The following is a 20697-nucleotide window of genomic DNA, read 5'->3' as shown; positions in this document are numbered from 1 at the left end:
CAGCATCATAGGAGCAGAAGATGCTGCTTGGCCTGCTGTGTTCATCCAGCTCTGCACCTTGTTGTCTCGGGTTCTCCAGCATCTGTAGTTCCTACTATCACCAATTCAAAAGAACCCAGTTTTGTATTTAAAACCCAACCCTAACTTGATCGGCAATTTTTAAAAAGCCCTGCCCACTGGTGACTGTATTGCAATAACAACAGCGAAAAGATAAGAGGGAGGGAACTAAATCAAAATGCTGTCAGAGGGGGAGATTATGCACTCTGGCTGCCACAGTGGTTTTTACAGGCTTTGAGGAGAAAACATCAGGTTTGTTTTTTGCAAGCCCATCGCTAAAATCGACTAATGAAAACAAAACAGTAACAAATAAGATCTGCCCACCAGGGTCAGTGCAATAACAGAGCAGGGCTAGGCAGAGAGGGAGGGGTTAAATCGAAATGGTATTGGTCAGAAGTCACACGACACCAGGTTACAGTCCAACAGGTTTATTTGAAATCACAAGCTTTCGCAAAGCTGCCCCTTCGTCGCGGTTCTGTTGTGAGCCTCAAAAGGCACCAATAGTTTCACCTAAATTCTAACTTCACGGCCTGAGCATGTCCAAACATTGCAACCAACCATCATTAAAATATAGGGTACACAGCAAGATTCCACAAACAACAGCATGATAATCACCAGACAGTCTGCTTTAGGCAGTGCTGGTTGAAGGGTAAGATATGGCCAAAACACCAGGGATAATTCCCCTTCCCTGTGCCACTGGGGAATTCACTGGGTCCATTAAGAAGGAAGTTTAGAAAACCTTAAAGCAATCAGAGTCAACATGGTTTTCTGAAAGGGAAATCATATTTGACACATTTGCTAGAATATTTTTGGAGGAAAATATTTGCAGAGTTGATAAAGGAGACCCAGTTAATGTTGCATATTTTGATTTCCAGGAGGCATTTGATAAGGTACCACATAAAAGATTATTGCACAGGATAGGAACTTAATGCTATTGGACAGTAATGTATTAGCGCGAATTGCAAATTCATTACCGCACAGAAGATAGGATTAATTGATCTTTTTCAGGTTGGAAAGACATAAATAGAGGAATGCCACAAGGATCAGTCCTAGGACCTCAATTATTTTCGATGAGGAGCTAACATGGAAGAGTTGAGACCTGGGCCAGATCAGCCATGATCTTATTGAATGGCCTGAGGGGCCAATCTGCCTGCTCCTGCTCCTGTTCCCCCTCAGTATAGTGTGTGGGATCTTTTATACGTACCAGAAGGGGTTAATGGGAGCCTCAGGCTAACATCTTATCTAACAGGTGACACCACCAATGGTGGGGCACTCCCTCCCTAGTGCACTGGGACTGTCTGCCTGCTTTCTTGGTTGCAATGTCTCCAAACTCACAACCTCCTAACTCAGGAGGTAAGAGAGTGTTGCCAGCTGAGCCGCCGTTAGCAAAAATGATTCCTACGTCCAAAACATAAACATGGACTGCACCTCCACACTCTCTGCTTTTCTGTCTCTTTGGAGGAGTTTACAGTTACCCTGATGAGATGTTGATCCTGTTCCACTCGGTGAAGCTTTTAGTCAGTGTAGTCATGACTGTTAGTCACTAGTTTCAAAACAGGCAATGTGTGTGTGTAAGTTATTTGTTTATGAGGTGGAAAGGTGGAGCCTCTTTCAGTCGATGTGGTCAGTTTTATATCCAAAACAATAAGGGGATGAGAAAGCTTTTGTGCACCTCCTGTGCAGCTATAAGCTTGTACGCCTCGCTCTGTCTAAGCACCCTATGATCTGTATGTCCTTGTTTGCTCTGATCTGCCTGTACTGCTCGCAAAACAAAACTTTTCACTATATTTAGGTACATGTGACAACAATAAATCAAAATCAACAAAGATGCTGAACAGATGCTGGAGTCAGAAATAACACAGTATGAAGCTGGGGGAACACAACAGGCCAGGCAGCATCAGAGGAGCAGGAAAGTTGACGTTTTGGGTCAGGACCCTTCTTCAGAAACATCAACTTTCCTGCTCCCAAGACACTGAACAGTGTTATTTTCAAATACAGACATCTGGGCAGGTAAGTCAGTAATGGAGATCAAAATGTGTGTGTGTGTGTATACATATCTGCACGTGTGTCTACATATGTACAGCATTTAAGCAAGTGTTGTTGATACCTTGAAGATATCAGGTTAACAGTACTGTCTGACAATGTATTGTGAGAAGTTTCTGGTTGTAGGGCAAATGACGGAACAGATATTTCAGGTACTGGACAATTACACTGAGATCCAATCAGGTTCAAAGAAACTTCACGGTCCCTTTAACTGATTAAAGTGCTCCCCTAATTTCAAACTCCTTGATCAATAGGGGACTTTGTCACTGGGCGTGCCTCTGAGAACCGGTTATTTCGACATTTCGTTTGGCAACCACGGCAATAAACCCAGTGTTTTATCAGGGGCGCCAGAATGGGACAAATTAAAGGAACAGCGCAACTTCTGAAACACACGCACACACACACAAAGAAATGCAGCAGAAACTGCTATTTCACATCAGCAACTGGGACAAAGGCCAGTGTGAGTTGTCACTTTCTTTGAACGTGCATCATGACTGCACAACAAGTCTGAAGCATCTCTCCGGATTGTTACAGTACACGCGAACTGTTGTTAGTTCTGTCTGCTCCTTACCTTGTGTTACAGTGTTGACAAGCAGGATGACAGTCCAGACCAGGAGCCGGGAGCTTATGTTGCCCTGAAGATCCATACTTAGCTTCTTCTGCCCCTTGATCAGTGTTCTTTCATCTGCTCACTTCCTCGTGTGTGTGTGTTTGAGGGGGTGGCTGGGGTTTGGGTAGAGTCACACAGAGAAATCCTTACTGATGTTTATGTGCAAGTTGTTTTGGTTTGGGTTCAGCCCTGGCTGATTCTGCTAGCCAGTGCCTCTGTTACTAACTATGAGCTGAAACTGTACTCAGAGCTGGAAAGCAATAGTTATCGGTGAAGGCGGAATTGAAATAGTCGTTTTTAATTGGCCCTCGCTTCAGTGATTGGCACTTGCTCACAGGCGGTCAGAGTTTTAGTCAGGTTCAATTTGATGCCTGCTCCCAGCCGATTGTTTCTCTGCCCTACTCGCTGGGAAACTTTTATGTACATATGCCAGTCTGGCAAAGAAAGGCAGGCTAATAAAAGAACCCCCTTCCCCTCCCCCATTTCTGAAGAAGGGTCTAAGCCCGAAACGTCAGCCTTCCTGCTCCTCTGATGCTGCTTGGCCTGCTGTGTTCATCCAGCTCTACACCTTGTTATCTCAGATTCTCCAGCATCTGCAGTTCCTACTATCTCTAAAAAAAGATCCACAGCTTCAGGAACAGGACAGAAACAGCCCTGAAAGCAGCTTTCGTTTTGTATCACCATTGGTCAGCTCTTTTTATCAACATTTTATGCACTAAATAGATTTCCACCTGAAGGCTGCTTTTATCTCACAAGGAGAGTGGGGTGACACACAGCACAGTGAAGACTCAAATGAAGGCAAAATACTGAGGATGCTGGAAATCTGAAACAAACACAGAGAACGCTGGAGAAACGCAGCAGGTCTGGCAGCATTTGTACAGGGAGAAACAAAGTTAACAGGAACTTCAGAATTGAAAAAGAGTCATATTGGACTCGAAACTTTCTCAATTTCTCTCTCCTCACAGACACTGCCAAACCTGCTGAATTTCTCGAGTATTCTCCGTTACAGTGAACACTCAGTGGCCTACTTTCATTAAATACACCTCTGGAGTTTTAAACAAGGGACCCCCAATTTTAGTTACCCCTACCGGCCAAACAACTTCGTTGCCCTCAAACTCCCATGTTAACTAAATGCAAAAGTTCACAGATTTATTTTATTAAAACAAAGAAGAATCATTCTTTTTTCATGGTCCAGTGAAGGTTATCTTTGGGTGTTGACTACGAGGCTAGCAGGAGATGAGACATCCTTTCCTGAGAAAGAATCCTTTCTTGCAAAACCCTGAAAAGTTGGCAACACCTAGCAAAGCTAGAGTTTGGCCGTGGTTTCAGATCATTTACTGTGGAATTACTTTCAGAGAGAAAATAAAAGCTTGTATCTTTTTCCAAAAAGTGGAAGCGAATGTTTGAGGCACGTGATTGATTTCCAAACACTCCTTTGCTGTGAATCTGAGTGTGGTGTCAGATTCTGCTGCCCTGTCCCTCTGCATGTACAATATTGTTTCTTTCATGACATCTCAAAGCATTTCTGCCTCTTTAATCAAAGCAGTAATTTCTGACTGGAGGAATTATTTTCATTGTGAAAACCAACACTGTGGCATGAATTCAGTCCTTGGTGTCCAGTTCCTTTTCATGGGGAGCTAACCCTAAGTATCGCAGTGTTTAATGATGGATAACTGAAACTTTAGCAATTACCTGTCCCACAGGTACTGCCTCCTACGTCCACCAGATACAGACAGATTCACTCTCCCAACTTGGGCCCATTGAGTCTACACCGACGCTCTAAAAAGCATCCCACCCAGATCCATCCCCAAACCTATCCCCATAACCCCGCATTTCCCATAACTAATCCACCTAATCTATACATTCCTGGACACTTTTGGGGCAATTTAGCGTGGCCAATCCACCTAACCTGCACATCTTTGGACTGTGGGAGGAAACCGGAGCACCCAGAGGAAACCCACGCAGACATGGAGAATGTGCAACTCTACACAGACAGTCGCCCGAGGCTAGGATCAAACCCAGGCCCTGGCACCATGACGCAGCAGTGCTAACCACTGAGTCCCTGTGCCACCCTGTAAGTGACCCAGATCCTGTACCAGAGTGGCGATCACTGGCACTGAGAATGTCTGGCTACAGTTGCCACCTCCAATTGGGCGTAATCCTTGAGGGGCATGAGCCCTTACTGAGCTGAGCAGAACAGCAGATGGCATCTCCAGCCAACAGGAGACCACCACCTAAGGAGAAACCTTTCAGATGCTTCAGCAAGGACAAGCAAGGGGACATGACTGAGATGCAGTCCTGTCGTGTAGTAGGACATAATTACTGGAGACCATGTGAGCTCCATCCTCATATTACATCACATTGCCAGGATTGGGAGTTGCTATGAGGGGAAGGGGGTGGGACTAGGACTGGGGTTAGGGGCTGTTGGGGCAGGGGATTTGTTTGGTTGTGGTCAGAGCACCTACTGAATGGGTTGTTAGGTATGATCTGGAAGCACAATGACGAAACTTGATGCATTCTTTTTATTCATTCAGAGGATGTTGGTGTGGCTGAATTCATCATCCATCCATACTTCCCTTGAGAAGGTGCTGGTGAGCTGCTTTCTTGAAATGCTATAGTCCATGTGCTTTGGGTTGACCCACAATGCTGTTAGGGAGACAATTCCAGGACTTGGACCCAGTGACAGTGAAGGAACGGTGATATATTTCCAAGTCAGGATGATGTGAGGCTTAGAGGGGAACTTGCAGGTGACAAAAGCGGGGAAGAAGCTGTTCTTGAATCAGTTCATACGTGTATTCAAACTTTTATATCTCTGCGCAGAGAAAGAGGGTGGAAGAGAGTATTACTGGGGTGGGAGGGGTCTTTGATGATGTTGGTTGCTTTCCCGAGGCAGTGGGAAGTGTAGATTAAGTCAATGGATGGAAGGCTGGTTTGTGTGATGCACTGGGCTGTGTTCACAACTCTCTTTAATTCTTGTTGTATTCCTTTCTCTATTACTCCCCTAGTGCTGGTGCTGGGTTCCCACGTTTCAGTTGCCTTTTGTCACAATAGATAGTAGTGGTCACAGCTTTGTCACTGTGTAAGGAGCCACGCTGAATTGTATAGCCAACAGTTGTGGTGAGAATACGGAACTCACGACATGTGGATGTTTGAGGTCAATCATTTCAGGGGAATAATGGAGAAAGAAGTACAACAAGGACTATAAACTGACGTTTTCCCAGCCACTATCAGTTCTGACAAAGGGTCACCGGACCCAAAACATTAACCCTGTATTTTCCTTCACAGATGCTGCCAGACCTGCTGAGGTTTTCCAGCAACTTCTATTTTTGTTCCTGATTTACAGCGTCCGCAGTTCTTTTCGGCTTTTATTAAGAATTACAGAGAGTTGTGAACACGGCCCAGTGCATCACACAAACCAGCCTTCCATCCATTGACTTCAGCTACACTTCCCACTGCTTTGGGAAAGCAACCAACATCATCAAAGATCCCTCCCACCCTGATTATACTCTCTTCCACCCTCTTCCATTGGGCAGAAGATATAAAAGTTTGAATACACATATGAACTAATTCAAGAACAGCTTCTTCCGCACTGTTATCAGATTTTTGAACGGACCTCTCAAATGTTAATGTCGATCTCTCTCTCTCTGAAACTTCTCTGCGGCTGTAACACTATATTCTGCACTCTGTTCCGCTACCCTGATGAGTGCATGGGTACAATCTGCCTGTATAGCACACAAAACAACACTTTTCAGTGTATCTCGGTACAAGTGACAACAATAAATCAATCAGTTAAGTCTACATCAACCTGACTTGAAAAAGGTTTGAGACAACATAAACACTAGGACAAAACAAATGATCAGTTCCTGTGCTGCAGAGTCCTGTAAGACCCCAAGAAGCTTCAGGTTACAGAGAAGTGAGGAGGCGAGCATTGGAGGGGGCAGGAGGCAGGAAGAATTGAGGGGGAGGCTAAGGAACGTGCAGGGGGTTGGGGGAAGAAGCCCCTTGCTTGTTTTGCCATTCAGATTTGAAAATTGTCATGAAGTCAGCAAATATGCCTGTGTTTCAGCAGTGCTCAGTGTTAAGGACAACAATGAACCCGCAGTGTTTCTGATCCAAAGATGGTCTTGTGACCTTTTGCAAACTTGAGATGTCTCAGAACGTTTTATGGGTAGATAATTATCTTTGAAGTTTGGTGACTGTTGAAATACACCTTGTACAATGCAAATCCCACAAGCAGCTATGTGGTAATGTCCAGATTGTCTAACTGATTTCTTTTTTTTCGTGATGATATTCAAGGGATAAATATTGGTTGGGCTGCTGGGGAGAACTCTCCAACTCCTCTTTGGAACTGTACCTTCATTTCTTGTACATTCACCCGAGAGAGTAGACGGAGTATCAGTTTTCTTTTGTTCACTCAGGGGATGTGGGCATAGCTCGCTAGGTCAGCATTTGTTACCCATCCCTAACAGCCCAGATGGAAGTTAAGAGCCAACCACATTGCTGTGGGTCTGGAGTCACATGTAGGCCAGACCAGGCAAAGATAGCAGATTTCCTTCCCTAAAGGATATTAGTGAATCGGAGGAGTCTTTCCAATAATCGACAATGGTTTCATGGTCATCATTAGACCCTTAATTCCATATTCTTTATTCCACCATCTGTTCTGGTAGGATTTGAACACAGGTCCCCAGAACGTTACTGAAAGTAACAAATGCTGGAGATCACAGTGGGTCAGGCAGTATCCATGGAGAGAGAGAGAGAGCAAGCTAACATTTTGAGTCTAAATGACTCCCCAGAACATTACCTGAGTTCTTAGACTAATTGAAAAAAACCAAAAGCACTGCAGATGCTGAAAATCAGAAATTGATGGAAAATCTCAGCAAGTCTAGCTGTGGAGAAAAATCAGAGTTAACATTTTGGGTCCAGTGACCCTTCCTCAGAACTGATGGAACCCTGTTTTTGTTTCTGTCCTTAGATTAATATGGTTGGTCACTTTAGCTAACTTCGTAAGCCCCTCATGGTTTTCATAGTTCAGGAAGATATCTACATCCTTTTTAGCAACATGGTTGAAAGATCATTTGTACCTAAATGAAAACAAAATATTGCGGATTTGAAACAAATGTAGAGTATGCTGAAGAAAAGGTCTGGCAGCATCTGTGGAGAGAGAAACAGAGTTAACTTTTCGAGTTTGGTACAACTCTTCAGAACTCAGTTACTGCCGAGTTTCTCCAGCTTTCGGTGTGGAAGCAGGCCATTTAGCCCATCGAGCCCAGAACAACCCTATCCCTGTAACCCTGCCTCTCCCATGGCTAATCCACCTAACCCACACATGGTGAACACTACGGGCAAATTATCACAGCCAATCCACCTACCCTGCACATCTTTGGACTGTGGGAGGAAACTGGAGCACCCGGAGGAAACCCATGCAGACACAGGGACAATGTGCAAACTCCACACAGACAGTCACCCGAGGGTGGAATTGAACCTGAGTCCCTGGCACCATGAGGCAGCAGGGCTGACCACTGACCACCACGCCACAGTTGTTTCTCACTTGTACTTAGCTTTGACTGGGCATCGTTTTATAGAAACATAAACCAACCAAGCAAGCTTGATGTGAAAGACCTGGCAAATGTAAAATCCAGACGTGTCGCCTTCCCTCCCTAACAGCACTTCTGACGAAGGGTCACCGGGACCCGAAACGTTAACTCTGTTTTTTACCTTCACCGAAGCTGCCAGACCTGCTGAGCTTTTCTGGCAACTTCTGTTTTTGTTCCTGATTCACAGCATCCACAGTTCTTTTGGCTTTTATTTAGCACTGTGGGTGTTCTTACACTGCAGCGGTTCAAGAAGACAGCTCACCACCACCTTCTCAAGGGCAAATGGGGACGGGTAATAAATGCTGGCCAGCCAGCGAAACCCACATCCCCGAATGAATAATAAAAGCAGAAAACTGAAGGTGTGATATTTTGCTGGACAGAATGTTTTATACACACAGGATGTCTTGCTCTGTATTGCACACAAGGGGACTGTAACCCTGTAAAAACAGATTGCAACTGTTCTAGCAACCTAATACTGGTCTTCTGTTGTAATATGGGAAGGTAACCTCCTCAGGCTAAACATCAAAACTCCCACAGGAGAGTTGTGTAAGTTGTAGGGATGAATCACTAGGTGGTGCTGAAAATGTCGTTGCGTTCTGAGACCTTGCTGAACTTTGTGCAGCATTTCGCTGTACATCTTTGACTCATTGGATGTGTTGAAGGTGAAATTAGGCTGCAGTCTCCTCTGAGCCTCAGTCTAACAGCAACGCAGTGCCACAGCAGGAGGAAGTGGAAGTGAAATAGTTTCACAATGAGATTCTTGAAATCTGTTCCTTTGGCAAACTGTTTGCATGTAATTGATGTTATTGCAGAGTTCCGAACACAACAGGAATGAGATTGAAACATGGACCTAGACGGGGTGGTAGGTGGCTCTCATCTGTTCATTGGAATTTGTCTGTTGCCCATTGGAATGCACGCTGCTGGAACTGGAATGGCCTGTGCTTGGTTAACGCTGTAAAAAGTACCTGGGGAGAGTTTACTGGTTTTCCACGCAGTGAGAGAGTTGCAATGGAAAATGAGTGGTCCACTCACTCCCACCCTGCCAAGGTTGAAGGATCAAACCTAAGGCGACAGTAGGATCAGGAGACAGTAAGGACTGCAGGTGCTGGAAGCCAGTGTCTATAGGTGTGAAGTTGGAAAAGCATAGCAGGCCAGACAGCATCCAAGGAGCAGGAAAGTCAATGTTTCGCACCGAAACCCTTCGCCAGGACTTGACAAAGGCTTTTGGCCCCAAAATGTTGACTTCCCTGCTCCCCGGATGCTGTCTGGCCTGCTGTGCTTTTCCAGCTGCACATTTATTGGCTGTGTGAGATCAGCCAATCAGCAGTGCGAATGGTGCAGATTGGGGCTGGGGGAGGCATGGAGGAGGTGAGGGCTTCACACCAAACCCGGGTCTAGACTGGGATCTCAAGTGGGACGGGGATTATACAGTGTGTATTAAGTCAGGCGCTAGGCCTTTGTGGCACAGAGTGGTAGTGTCCCTACCTCTGAGCCAGTAGGCCCAGCTTCAAGTCCCACCTACTCCAGAGGCTGTGTAATGACATAACTGAATAAGCTGATTAGAAAATATATATAAATTTCCACCAGCTCTAGAAGACATGTAATAATGAGCAGGTTGGTTAGGACAACATCTAGAAAGTGAGACATGGCCACCAACTTAAAGAAGCTTCCTGCCTTCAATTCCAACTATTTCTCAAAAGTAAGTGAATAAAGGAGGTCAAGACACTGCCAACAGCCCTGGTGGATTGGATTGGATCCACTGCCATTATCCAGTTGATGGGGTCTTTTTCCCTGACATTTTGCCACCTCTCATGCCCGCCATAAAATACCTCCAGACCTTTTTTCCATCTGGCACCTAAATAATGCAGTGATTGATGGAAATGTTCATACAGTTGTCTCTTTAACAAGCTCAGTAGCCTGTTAAAACCAAAGAACTGTGGCTGTAAGCGAAAACAGAAAGTTCCGGAGAAACCCAGCAGATCAGGCAGCGGCTGGAGAGAAAAACATAGTAAATGTTTTGAGTCCAGAAGAGTCCCTGGACACGGAATGTTAACTCTGCCTTCTCTCTACAGATGCTGCCAAACCTGCTGAGTTTCTTGCAAAATTTCTCTTTTTGTTTTGATAGCTTGTTAATTGGTTTGGTTGAAGATGGTGAGCTGGCTTCTGATTTGTCTGCCTTCCATCATATTGTAGACGGGTGCTATGATGTTAGATTGCTGACCCAACACTATTGTGCTGCACTTTGCACATTTGTGAGTGATGGGGGATTGTGGGACTGATCTGCCCAATTTGCAACCTTAAACTCCTACCCAACAAGTTGTGAACAGCAGTTTGCGGGGAGATCAATGAATCCACTGACAAGCAGATTCAAACTTTCAATATATTTGGGAGTGCACAAAGTTGTGCTGCTGTAGGAAGGAGAATGTTCAGAAAAGATTTACTGGGATGTTGCCGGGACTGGAGAGTTTGAGATATAAAAATAGTCTGGAAAGGCTGAAACTTCTTTCACTGGAGCATAAAAAGTTGAGGGGTGACCTTGTTGAGGTTTATAAAATTCATGAGGGGCATAGGTAAGGTGAATAGCAAGGGTCTTTTCCCTAAGGTGGAGGAGTTCAAAACTAGGGGGCATATTTTTAAGGTGAGAGGAGAAAGATTTAGAAAGGATATGAGGGGCAACATTTTACACAGCGAGTGTTTCGTGTGAGGAATGAACTGCCAGAGGAATTGATGGATGCAGGTACAATTACAACGTTTTAAAGACATTTGGATAAGTACCTTGAAAAGGAAAGGTTTGGAGGGATATGGGCCAAACGCAGGCAAGTGAGTCTAGTTTAGTTGAGGAACATGGTCAGCATGGACTAGTTGGGTCAAAGAGTCTGTTTCCACGCTGTGTGACTCTAAAAGTCCAATGGCTTCCAGTGTGTAATCATTAGTCCTATATTTCAGAGAGATGCAAAAGCATTGCGTTCAATTTCAATTCCTCTGAGTGTAATGCTTTCACCAGATGAGAAAGGTCAGGTGAGGGGAGGTCATGACCCCCAGTGGTAATGTTACTGGGCTAGTAATCCAGAGTCCCAAACTAATACTCTGTGTTCAAATCCTACTTTGATAGATGGTTAAGGTTTGAATTCATTTTAAAAAATCCAGCATTAAAAGCTTGATAGTAATCACTGTCAAAAATACCCAAGAAAAAACAAAGTGCTATAGAAACTCAGCAAGCCTGGCAACATCTTTTGAGGAGAAAATCAGAGTTAATGTTTCGAGTCCAGTGATCCTTCTTCAGACAAAACATTAATTCTGTTTCTGTCTCCACAGAGACGGTCAGACCTGCTGAGTTTCTCTAGCACTTACTGTTTCCATTTCAGATTTCCAGCATCCACACTATTTTGTGTTTATTATTGTCATAAATATTGATCTGGTTCCTCCTTTAAGGAAGGAAACCTTTCCCTACTGGTTGTACATGAACCAAATGGGTTTTGACAACAATCAATGTCAGTTTCATGGATTTTCAATACTAGTTTCCAGTTCCAGATCTTTTAAAATTAATTAATTGAATTTAACCTAATCGCACCAGCTGCCCAGATGGGATTTGAACCCTTGTCATCAGTGACATTAACCCCATTCTACCATCTCCCCAGTGAATACATGACAAATGGGAAATAGTCTAGACTTGTCAGCATCTGAATAAAATTTATATAAGCATACAAAATCTGGGCCATGGATTCATAAAACAGATGGGTATTCAATCCAGCAACAGGAACCACGGTCTTAAACCTATGGGTCCTACATCCACTCCCCCAGCCTTTATTCCCCTTTCCATCAAACACAAGCAACTCTTTATCAATGATGGTGTTCAGAATTTCACTTGTATTCTTTTTAATTTGTATTTATTGTCTTTGCTTTAATTATGAACTCTTGTAGTGTATCTCAAACCCGTAATCCACTGTGTGTAAAATAATCCTCTAGCCCTGTTATATTCATCTTTACATTGCCTTGATATTGATACCATGAACCTGGTTCTATCTACTCTGTTCCAGCCCTTTATCACTTTAAACATCTCCTCAACAACATTGACTTGTGTTTATTTTTAGTTGAGTAAAATGTTCCATGGTTGCTCCACGTGATTCACAAAGTTTAGCGCTGAACGATGTTAGGAGAGGTCGCCAAAGGTTTGATCAAGGAAGTAGCGTCTTCAAAGGAGAGTGAGGTGGAGAAGGAGGGGTTTCTGGAATTGGATGCCTGGGCAATTCCAGAGAATAACATTCCAGAGGATAGCACCACAGTGTGGTTATTAGGCTAACGTTTATGGTATTAACCCACAAGCCTCCAAAAGCTTGACCCACACTAATTCAGTGAGGCTCTTGAACGGTCGTTTCACTGATCTATTCCAGTGTGGCTCAATATCGAATGTGATGGCACACCTGTGAAGCCCTCAAGGATGTTTCAACATATCACAGGATGCTATATAAATGCAGGTATTGTTTGTTGGAGAACCCTGAAGTTCATGAATGCAGCCATCCTTACCCCTCTGCGGTAGCAGACCTTATACACCAGACATTTAACACTCCTGTGACCCCAACCACGTGCACATTGCTTCCTGTCTGCACATTTGTCTGTCAGCCACTCGAGTTTTTTGACTGCTCCAGTTTTTTCTTTGGCCTCCATACATACCCTTTACCTTCAAGCAGCCACATTACTTCAGATTTTGCTCCTGCACTGGACCAGGCCCAAGTTCTGGTGATATGTGGTCAAAACTCACTGGAGCACATGATCAAATTTAATTTCAGTGAAATCTTGAATTAATAAAGCTCACCCTTGAGATGGCCACATAACTATTGCCAAATTGTCATAAAATTCTATCTAATTCCCAACAATCTTCAGGGAAAGAAATCTGCCACCTTCACCTGGACTGGCCTGCATGTGACTCCAGATCCACAGCAATGTCATTGACTCCAAACTGCCCTGTGAAATGGTCTACAGAGCCACTCAGTTCCAGGGCAATTAGGGATGGACAACAAATGCTGGTCCTGGCGGCAATGTCCAAGTCCCATGTGAGAATACAGAGAAAAGTAGTGAGCCAAATGTTTCTGACCCACACATGTCAAGATCCCCAACAGCAAGACCATTAATTATCCAGGGATTATGTAGAATGGGTAATTAGCTGTGCACTATGGAGAGCTCCTTGGGTTATATGTGAATGAGGATCAAAAGTAGGCTATTCAGCCCTTCAAACCGGCTCCACCATTGAATATGATCATGATTGATCTGATTTTAACCTCAACTCTACATTCCTACATCTCCCCAATAGTCTTTCAACCCCTTGGTCATCAAGAATCTATGTCCCTCTTCCTTAAAAATATCTACAGATTCCGCATTCACTGCCTTCTGAGGAAGGGAATTCCAAACTTTCAACGTTCAGGGGAAAAAAATTTCCTCATCTGAGTTTTAAATGGGTGCCCTTCATCTTTAAACTGTGATCCCTATTTCTATACGCTCCGACTTCGGCCCCATCATATCCCCACAGGATCTTAGATATTTCAAGTAAGTCACTCTAACTCTTCTGAAGAGGACACAAGTCTAGCCTGTTTAGCCTTTCCTAATAAGGCATTCATAGAATCCGTACAGTGTAGAAGCAGGCCATTCAGCCCATCGAGTACACACAAACCTTCCGAAGAGCATCACACCCGGACGCACCCCTCCCCCCTATAACCCCACGTTTCCCATAGGTAACCCACCTAGCCTGCACATCCCTGGACACTATAGGCAATTTAGCACAGCCAAACCACCCTAATGTGCACATCTTTCAACTGTGGGAGGGAACAGGAGCACCCGGAGGAAACCCACGCAGACACGGGGAGAATGTGCAAACTCCACACAGACAGTCGTCCTAGGGTGGAATTGAACAGGTCTGTGGCGCTGCGAGATAGCAGTGCCAGCTGCTGTGCCACCTTCAGGGGTTCAAGTGTGTATCACCTGGGGGGCATGTACAGACTCCCCACTGCCCTTTTCCTCACCCTTAATCCACAGACTTTGCAAAAACAAAACTCTTCCTGGAAACCTCGCCAATATTTTGACTATTAATGGTCACTCCTTTGCAGCATAGATGAGATTATTGCAGCTTATCTTCGGCAGAAGTACCGTTTTGAACAGTTCCCCCGCAGCACCTCTGGGTGTGACCCTAACATAATATTATCTTCAGTTACATTTTAGAGAGGAAAGAAAACATAAACTTTAAAAATACAATTTCAAAGTGGAGTGTAAGAAATGAGAGACTTGGAGATTCACTCATAGAAATCTGCAGACCGTGCAGCGCAAGCTGGAAGGGTTATTTGTTTACAAAGAAAAGCACACAAATCCTTGGCTTTCTCACTAGAAACGCAAAGTACACAAACAAAGAAATTTCAGTGCTAACATTGATTTTTTTTGGCATTGACGGATACGCAACCAAGGGAAATGGATATAGTTAAGATAAAGATCATTCATGAGCTAACTTATTTTTAACGTTCATTCACCCGATGTGGGTGTCATTGGCTTGGCCATCATTTGTTGCCCATCCCTTATGGTGACAGACAAATAGGGGATGCCATGTTTGGGAGATTATTGGCATGTGATCTGCTGTGAACACTCAAATGAGTTGATTTTTTTTGATGACTTTGTGTCAATGGCAAGAATATCACTTGTTCCCCGTCTCTATTTGCTCTTGAACTGAGTGGTTTCCTAGGCCATTTCAGAGGGCGATTAAGAGTCAACATATAGCTGTAAGTATCAAGTCAGAATGTAAGCCAGACCAGGTAAGGATGGTAGATTTCCTTAATCGGAAACTCACTGCTGTCTGGCAAGTAACTTGTCTCACCATTCAATAAAAATGTAAAAGATACACTGAACACTGATGCTCCCAAAGCTGAGATAGGCATCCCTGGACTTTTCATCTGATTCTGCCACAAATCCCATTGTAACCACACCACTCAGACCCTGTAAAGATTCTGCCCATGGCCACAGTCTGTCTGTAGTGTGAAATTCCATTGCTGTGGAAAAATAGCAATCTGTATTTATATAGTGTCTTTGACAAACAGTACATCACAAAATGTTTTATGGGCAATGCAGAATTGGTGATGAAGGATATGTCAGAGCCAGTTTGCACACTGCAAGTTCCTACAAAGAGCAATGTGATAATGGCCAGGCCATATGTTTGTGTGAGGCCAGGGAAGCGATGGCCTGTTGGTATTATCACTGGACTGTTAATCCGGAGACCCAGGGAACGTTCTGGGCACCTGGGTTGAATCCTGCCATGGCAGCTGGTGGAATTTGAATTCACTTGAAAAAAATCTGGAATTAAGAGTCTAATGATGACCACAAGTTGATTGTTGGGGGAAAAAACCCCATCTGGTTCACTACAGGAGATGGGATGCCATGTTGATGTTGTACAGGACGTTGGTGAGGCCTCTTCTAGAGTACTGTGCGCAGTTCTGGTCGCCCTGAGAAGGATATTGTTAAATTGAAGAGGATTTAACTTGGAGAAAACATTTGCCAGGATGTTGCTGGGAATGGAGTGTTTGAGACATAAAAAGAGTTGGAAAGACTGGGACTTCTTTCACTGGAACGCAGGAGATTGAGGGGTGACCTTATTGAGGTTTATAAAATCATGAGGAGCATGGATAAGGTGAATGACAAGGGTCTTTTCCCTAGCGGGGGGGGCGAGTTCAAAACTATTTTTAGGACATTTTTAAGGTGGGAGGAGAAAGATTTAAAAAGGACATGACTTTTTTTACACAGGGAGTAGTTTGTGTGGAATGAACTGCCAGAAGAAGTGTGGATGCAGGTCCAGTTACAATGTTTAAAAAATATTTGGATAAGTTCATGAATACAAAAGGTTTGGAGGGATACGGGCCAAAGACAGGCAGTTTGGGAATATGATCGGCATGGACTGGTTGAACTGAAAGATCTGTTTCCGTGCTGTGTGACTCTATAATGTGAACTGGAAGAAAGTGGCCGTCCTTACCTCACATTGCCTACGCGTGACTCCAGACCCACCGCAATGATGTTGACTCTTTAACTGGCCTGTGGGCAATTAGGGCAATAATGCTGGCCTAGCCGGTGACATCCTCGTCCTGTTAATTAATTTTTTGAAAAAAGATGTTGATTTGAGGATAAATAATGGCCTAAATACTGGGGATAGCTCCATTTTTTTGTCCTGAAAGTAGTGTGGAGCGGATCTTCAACTGAGAGCACTTTGGTTTAGAAAGACTGCAGCCTCAGTAGTGCCCCCTCCCTTATGACTGTGCTGTACTGCACATACTGGAAATCTGAAACAAACACAGAGAACACTGGAGAAACTCAGCAGCTCTGGCAGCATCAGTGGAGAGAGAAAACAAAGTTAATGTTTTGAGTCTGGTATGAACTGAAGAACTGAAGAAAAGTCATACCAGACTTGAAACATTAACTGCTCCTCTCTCCACACATGCTGCCAGACCCACTGAGTTTCTCTCGCATTCTGTGTGTTTGTTTCAGATTTCCAGTATCTGCAGTATTTTGCTTTCATGATGGGAAGGGTCTGTTCAGAGATCAAAGAAGGAATGTCCCAGTCTGGAGGATCAGGTCAGACTGGATGAAGAGCAGATGACAGAGTTTTGAGGAGGAGGAAAGGGCATTGTCATTCTCTACTGATTTATCCTGGTCGTCTCATGGTCTCCTCCAGTGTGCCATGGGGACTTCTTGCTGCAACTTGCTGGAGTGAACGGCTCAGAGTTTTACAGCTCTTCTTCCACTTTAAAGTGTAGTAGTGTTTGTTCAGGGGCCGTTGGAAAATTGTTATTATCCGTAAGAGTTCCCCATCCAGACTGGGAATCAGAGAGATGTGCATGACTAACATTTGTATTATTTGCTAATGGAATGAACATTAAGTTCCCAAAAGGTGACCTCTAATTTCAGTTCCTTTAAAGGAATTTCATGCTTGTGGCTTTTCATTTAAGCTTTGGCCCCCTTGTAAAGTTGCATTTTTGCCTGGCACAGCCTTTTGTCCTGTGGGCGATCTTAGGGCAAAGCTCATATGGCAAAGCACACAAAGGAAATTTTCCCTGATTTTTTCTTTTTTTTCCCTACCGCGAAAGCCATGAATTGTGTTCTTGATGCTCAAGCTCAGAGCTTCCCAAATAGTATTACAAGAGCTGGAAGCATGGAAATGATTTGTCAGTGGTGAGTACACAGCTGTCAGTTTTCTAAGCCAAAAACTCAGCATAAAATGGATCATGATGAAAAACAAAAGTTGCTCAGTCACCGGGCCCAAAACATTAACTCTGATTTTTTCTTCACTCGTGCTGCCAGACCTGCTGAGCTTATCCAGCAACTTCTGATTTTGTTCCTGATTTACAGCATCCGCAGGTCTTTCAGTTTTTTGTAAAATAGGTCATCTCCATTTCTGATGAAATGTTATATCAAGGCCCTACCTGCCCCCTCAGGTCTTTGCAAAAGATTGTCATGAAGAAGAAGTTTCTCCTCAATGTCTTGGACAATAGTCAATCTCCTTCTCCACCTCCTTAGGCATCCCCTTAGAATCAAGGGTGGTCTGTTTCCACTCCAGGGGGTTGGGTTATCAAATGGCTGATAAATCCAGTGTGGGATCTTCAGACTCTGCCACATATGGGGGCAACTGATGCTTGATGAATCAAGGAGATGGGCTATCTTGGAGATTTGTGGGCTCCCTTCCTCACCCTCCCCAGCATCATCTCTGCACCTTCCACAAGACATCTCTCAATGTGCTCAACCCTTGCCTGAATGAACCGATTCCACATTGATCCATCACCAGCTGGGACTTCCCATGGGCAGAATGACCTCTTCAGAAGCGTTCTGAGGAGGTGACCAAAGCATTCTCTATCCTTTATTAGCAGTCTCATATTCCAAAAAAAAAACAATTTTGGGAATCTGGGGTATCATTCCAGCAGCATGTCGTGCCCAGCAGAGCTGGTTTTGAGTGACTTTTAATTCTCATTTGTCCATGCAATGTAGATGTTACAGGCCTTTATTGGCCATCCAATTTCAGAGGGTAGTTAAGAGTCAACCACATTACTGTGGGTTTCAAGTCACATGTCGACCAGACCAGGTAAAGATGGCAGGTTTCCTCCCCTAAATGACATAGATGAATCAGAAGGATTGTCTAAGACAATTGATATGTGGTAACCATTAGACCAGTTTTTATTGAATTTGAGTTCATGCTGGGATTTGAACTCATGTTTCCAAAGCTTTAACGTGGGATTCTGGATTACTAACTGGTGTCTTTGCCACTACACCATCACCTCAATTCTAGGCAGTTTTGCTGGGAGAGGACACTGCTGTTTCACTATCTAACCTCTCAATCAGCTTCACAAGACTATCTTGGTCATTGTCACACTGCGTCTTTCTTTTTCAGTCTTTTGCCAGCTGCTTGGATAAAAAGAGGGCTATAGGCTAAAAATTACAAAAATGCAAAGACAGAAAATAGATTTATATTTTTCTTGAACAAAAACAGAAGTTGCTGGAAAAGCTCAGCATGCCTGGCATCAACTGTGAAGAAAAAATCGGAGTTAATGTTTTGGGTCCAGTGACCCTTCCTCAGAACTGGTCCTGAGGAAGGGTCACCAGACCCGAAACGTTAACTCTGACTTTTCTTCACAGATGCTGCCAGACCTGCTGAGCTTTTCCAGCAACTTCTGTTTTTATTCCTGATTTACAGCGTCTGCAGTTCTTTCGGTTTTTAATTTATATTTTTCTTATTCATTCATGGAATGTGGGCATGGCTGGTTGAGCCAGCATTTATTACACATCCCAGCTGCCCTTGGAAAGTTGGTCCTGAGCTGCCTTCTTGAGCCACTGCAGTTCATTTAGTGTAGGTACACACACAGTGCTGTTAGGGAGGGGGTTCCAGAATTTTGACCCAGTGACATTGAAGGAACAGCAATATAGTCCCCATGTATTTGATGCTGTTGTCTTTCTAGATGGAAGTGGTTGTGGGTTTGGAAGGTGCTGTCTAAGGATCCTTGGTGAATTTCTGCAGTGCATCTTGTAGATGGTACACACTGCTGCTACTGAGCATCAGTGGTGGAGGGAGTAGATGCGGTGCCAATCAAGGAGGCTGTTTTATCCTGGACCATCGAATCCCGACAGTGTGGAAGCAGGCCATTCAGCTCATTGAGTCCACACCGATCCTCTGAAGAGCATCCCACCCAGACCCACCCCCTTTTCCTATCCCTGCATATCCCATGGTTATTCCCACCTAGCCAGTGCACCTCTGGACATGATAGCATGGCCACTCCACCTAACCTGCACCTCTTTTTGGACTGTGGGAGGAAACCAGAGCACACCCACGCAGACACATACAAACAGTGGGCTGAGGGTGGTCCTTGGCTCTGTGAGGCGGCAGTGCTGCCCATCTGAGCCACCGTGCTGTCCAGGATGGTGTTGAGTTTTTGAGTTTTGTTAGAACTGCACCTTCAGTGATCTCACAAAGTCCCAAAACACCTTACTGCCAGTGAAGTAATCGGGATGTATTGTAAGAAAGGCAGCATTCACTGCGTGATTTACAAAGGTGTAAAGATGAAAAAAAACTGGCTCTGTGTGATGTTGATTGAGGGATCCACCAAGTGATTCTGAGGAAATGGGATACATACTGGAAAAGGTCAAAGATTGCAGGGCTATGGGAAAAGAACAGAAGTGAAAATAATTGTGTTGGTCTTTCAAAGCATTGGCACAGGCCTTCTAATCCATAAAGTCAGGCAATGAAGGATGGAACTGGAGCCAATCTTTCCATAGTTGTTTAAGCATTCATTTATGAACATATATATTCAACAAATGCACCCCAACAGCTATAGTCTGTCTGTTCCTATTTACAGGAGTATAATTGAATCCCCAGTTAATACACACCAGATGTATATATAATTAACTTGGGCACTCTGTCCCATTTGGCATGCTGTGTTGTACAATTTATGACTAATTTCAAGGTCTATTTATTGCAGGCGACGACAACAGTGCTTGTAAATATTTTGGATGAGAATGACAATCACCCTGCATTTCGACAACCGCAATATGAAATCACCTTAGATGAAGGGCCATTCACCGAGCATTCTTTCAACCTGACAGTGAGTGCGACAGATCGAGATGAAGGCCCAAATGGGACGGTTACCTACGCCATTGTAGATGGCAATATTCATGACACGTTCACCATACACAGTATCACAGTGAGTGTTTGCAATTAAGAGGAGTTATTGTGTTAGCGTGGGGGTGGGACAGCTGGAAGGGTATTCATCATTGCTCGCCTTGACCATTGACAAGATTAATGTAGTTGGAAAGAAATCCTCAGTTTGGCATTTTAGCCAATTTATAAACCATTCATTCAGAAAGGAAAACTTACATTTCTGTTACACT

General features: G+C 44.1%; 2 protein-coding genes across 3 annotated transcripts in view; one reads left to right on the top strand and one right to left on the bottom strand.

The window, feature by feature from the left end:
• vsir (V-set immunoregulatory receptor) overlaps nt 1-3084 on the bottom strand; it is a 57363-nt gene extending 54279 nt beyond the window's left edge. The window contains exon 1 of one of the 2 annotated variants that reach the window (XM_048616341.1): nt 2672-3084. Coding sequence is in view for 1 of the 2 variants with exons in the window: in XM_048616340.1 (XP_048472297.1) it covers nt 2672-2747 (76 nt within the window). In the remaining variant the exon portion in view is untranslated. The remainder of the gene's footprint in view (nt 1-2671) is intronic. The other variant, XM_048616340.1, reaches the window with a different exon arrangement.
• A 5956-nt stretch (nt 3085-9040) lies between these two features.
• Nucleotides 9041-20697, top strand: part of LOC109920474 (cadherin-23-like) — a 105654-nt gene continuing 93997 nt past the window's right edge. Inside the window, exons 1-2 of the mRNA XM_048616337.1 lie at nt 9041-9166; nt 20289-20510. Coding sequence (XP_048472294.1) covers nt 9149-9166; nt 20289-20510 — 240 coding nt within the window. The 5' untranslated portion in view covers nt 9041-9148. The remainder of the gene's footprint in view (nt 9167-20288; nt 20511-20697) is intronic.

Source organism: Rhincodon typus, chromosome 34 (assembly GCF_021869965.1).
Source record: "Rhincodon typus isolate 14 chromosome 34, sRhiTyp1.1, whole genome shotgun sequence".
In the NCBI taxonomy this organism is placed as follows: domain Eukaryota; kingdom Metazoa; phylum Chordata; class Chondrichthyes; order Orectolobiformes; family Rhincodontidae; genus Rhincodon; species Rhincodon typus.
Note: the sequence above shows the minus strand (reverse complement) of the source record. Positions and strands in the feature narration are given on the sequence as shown.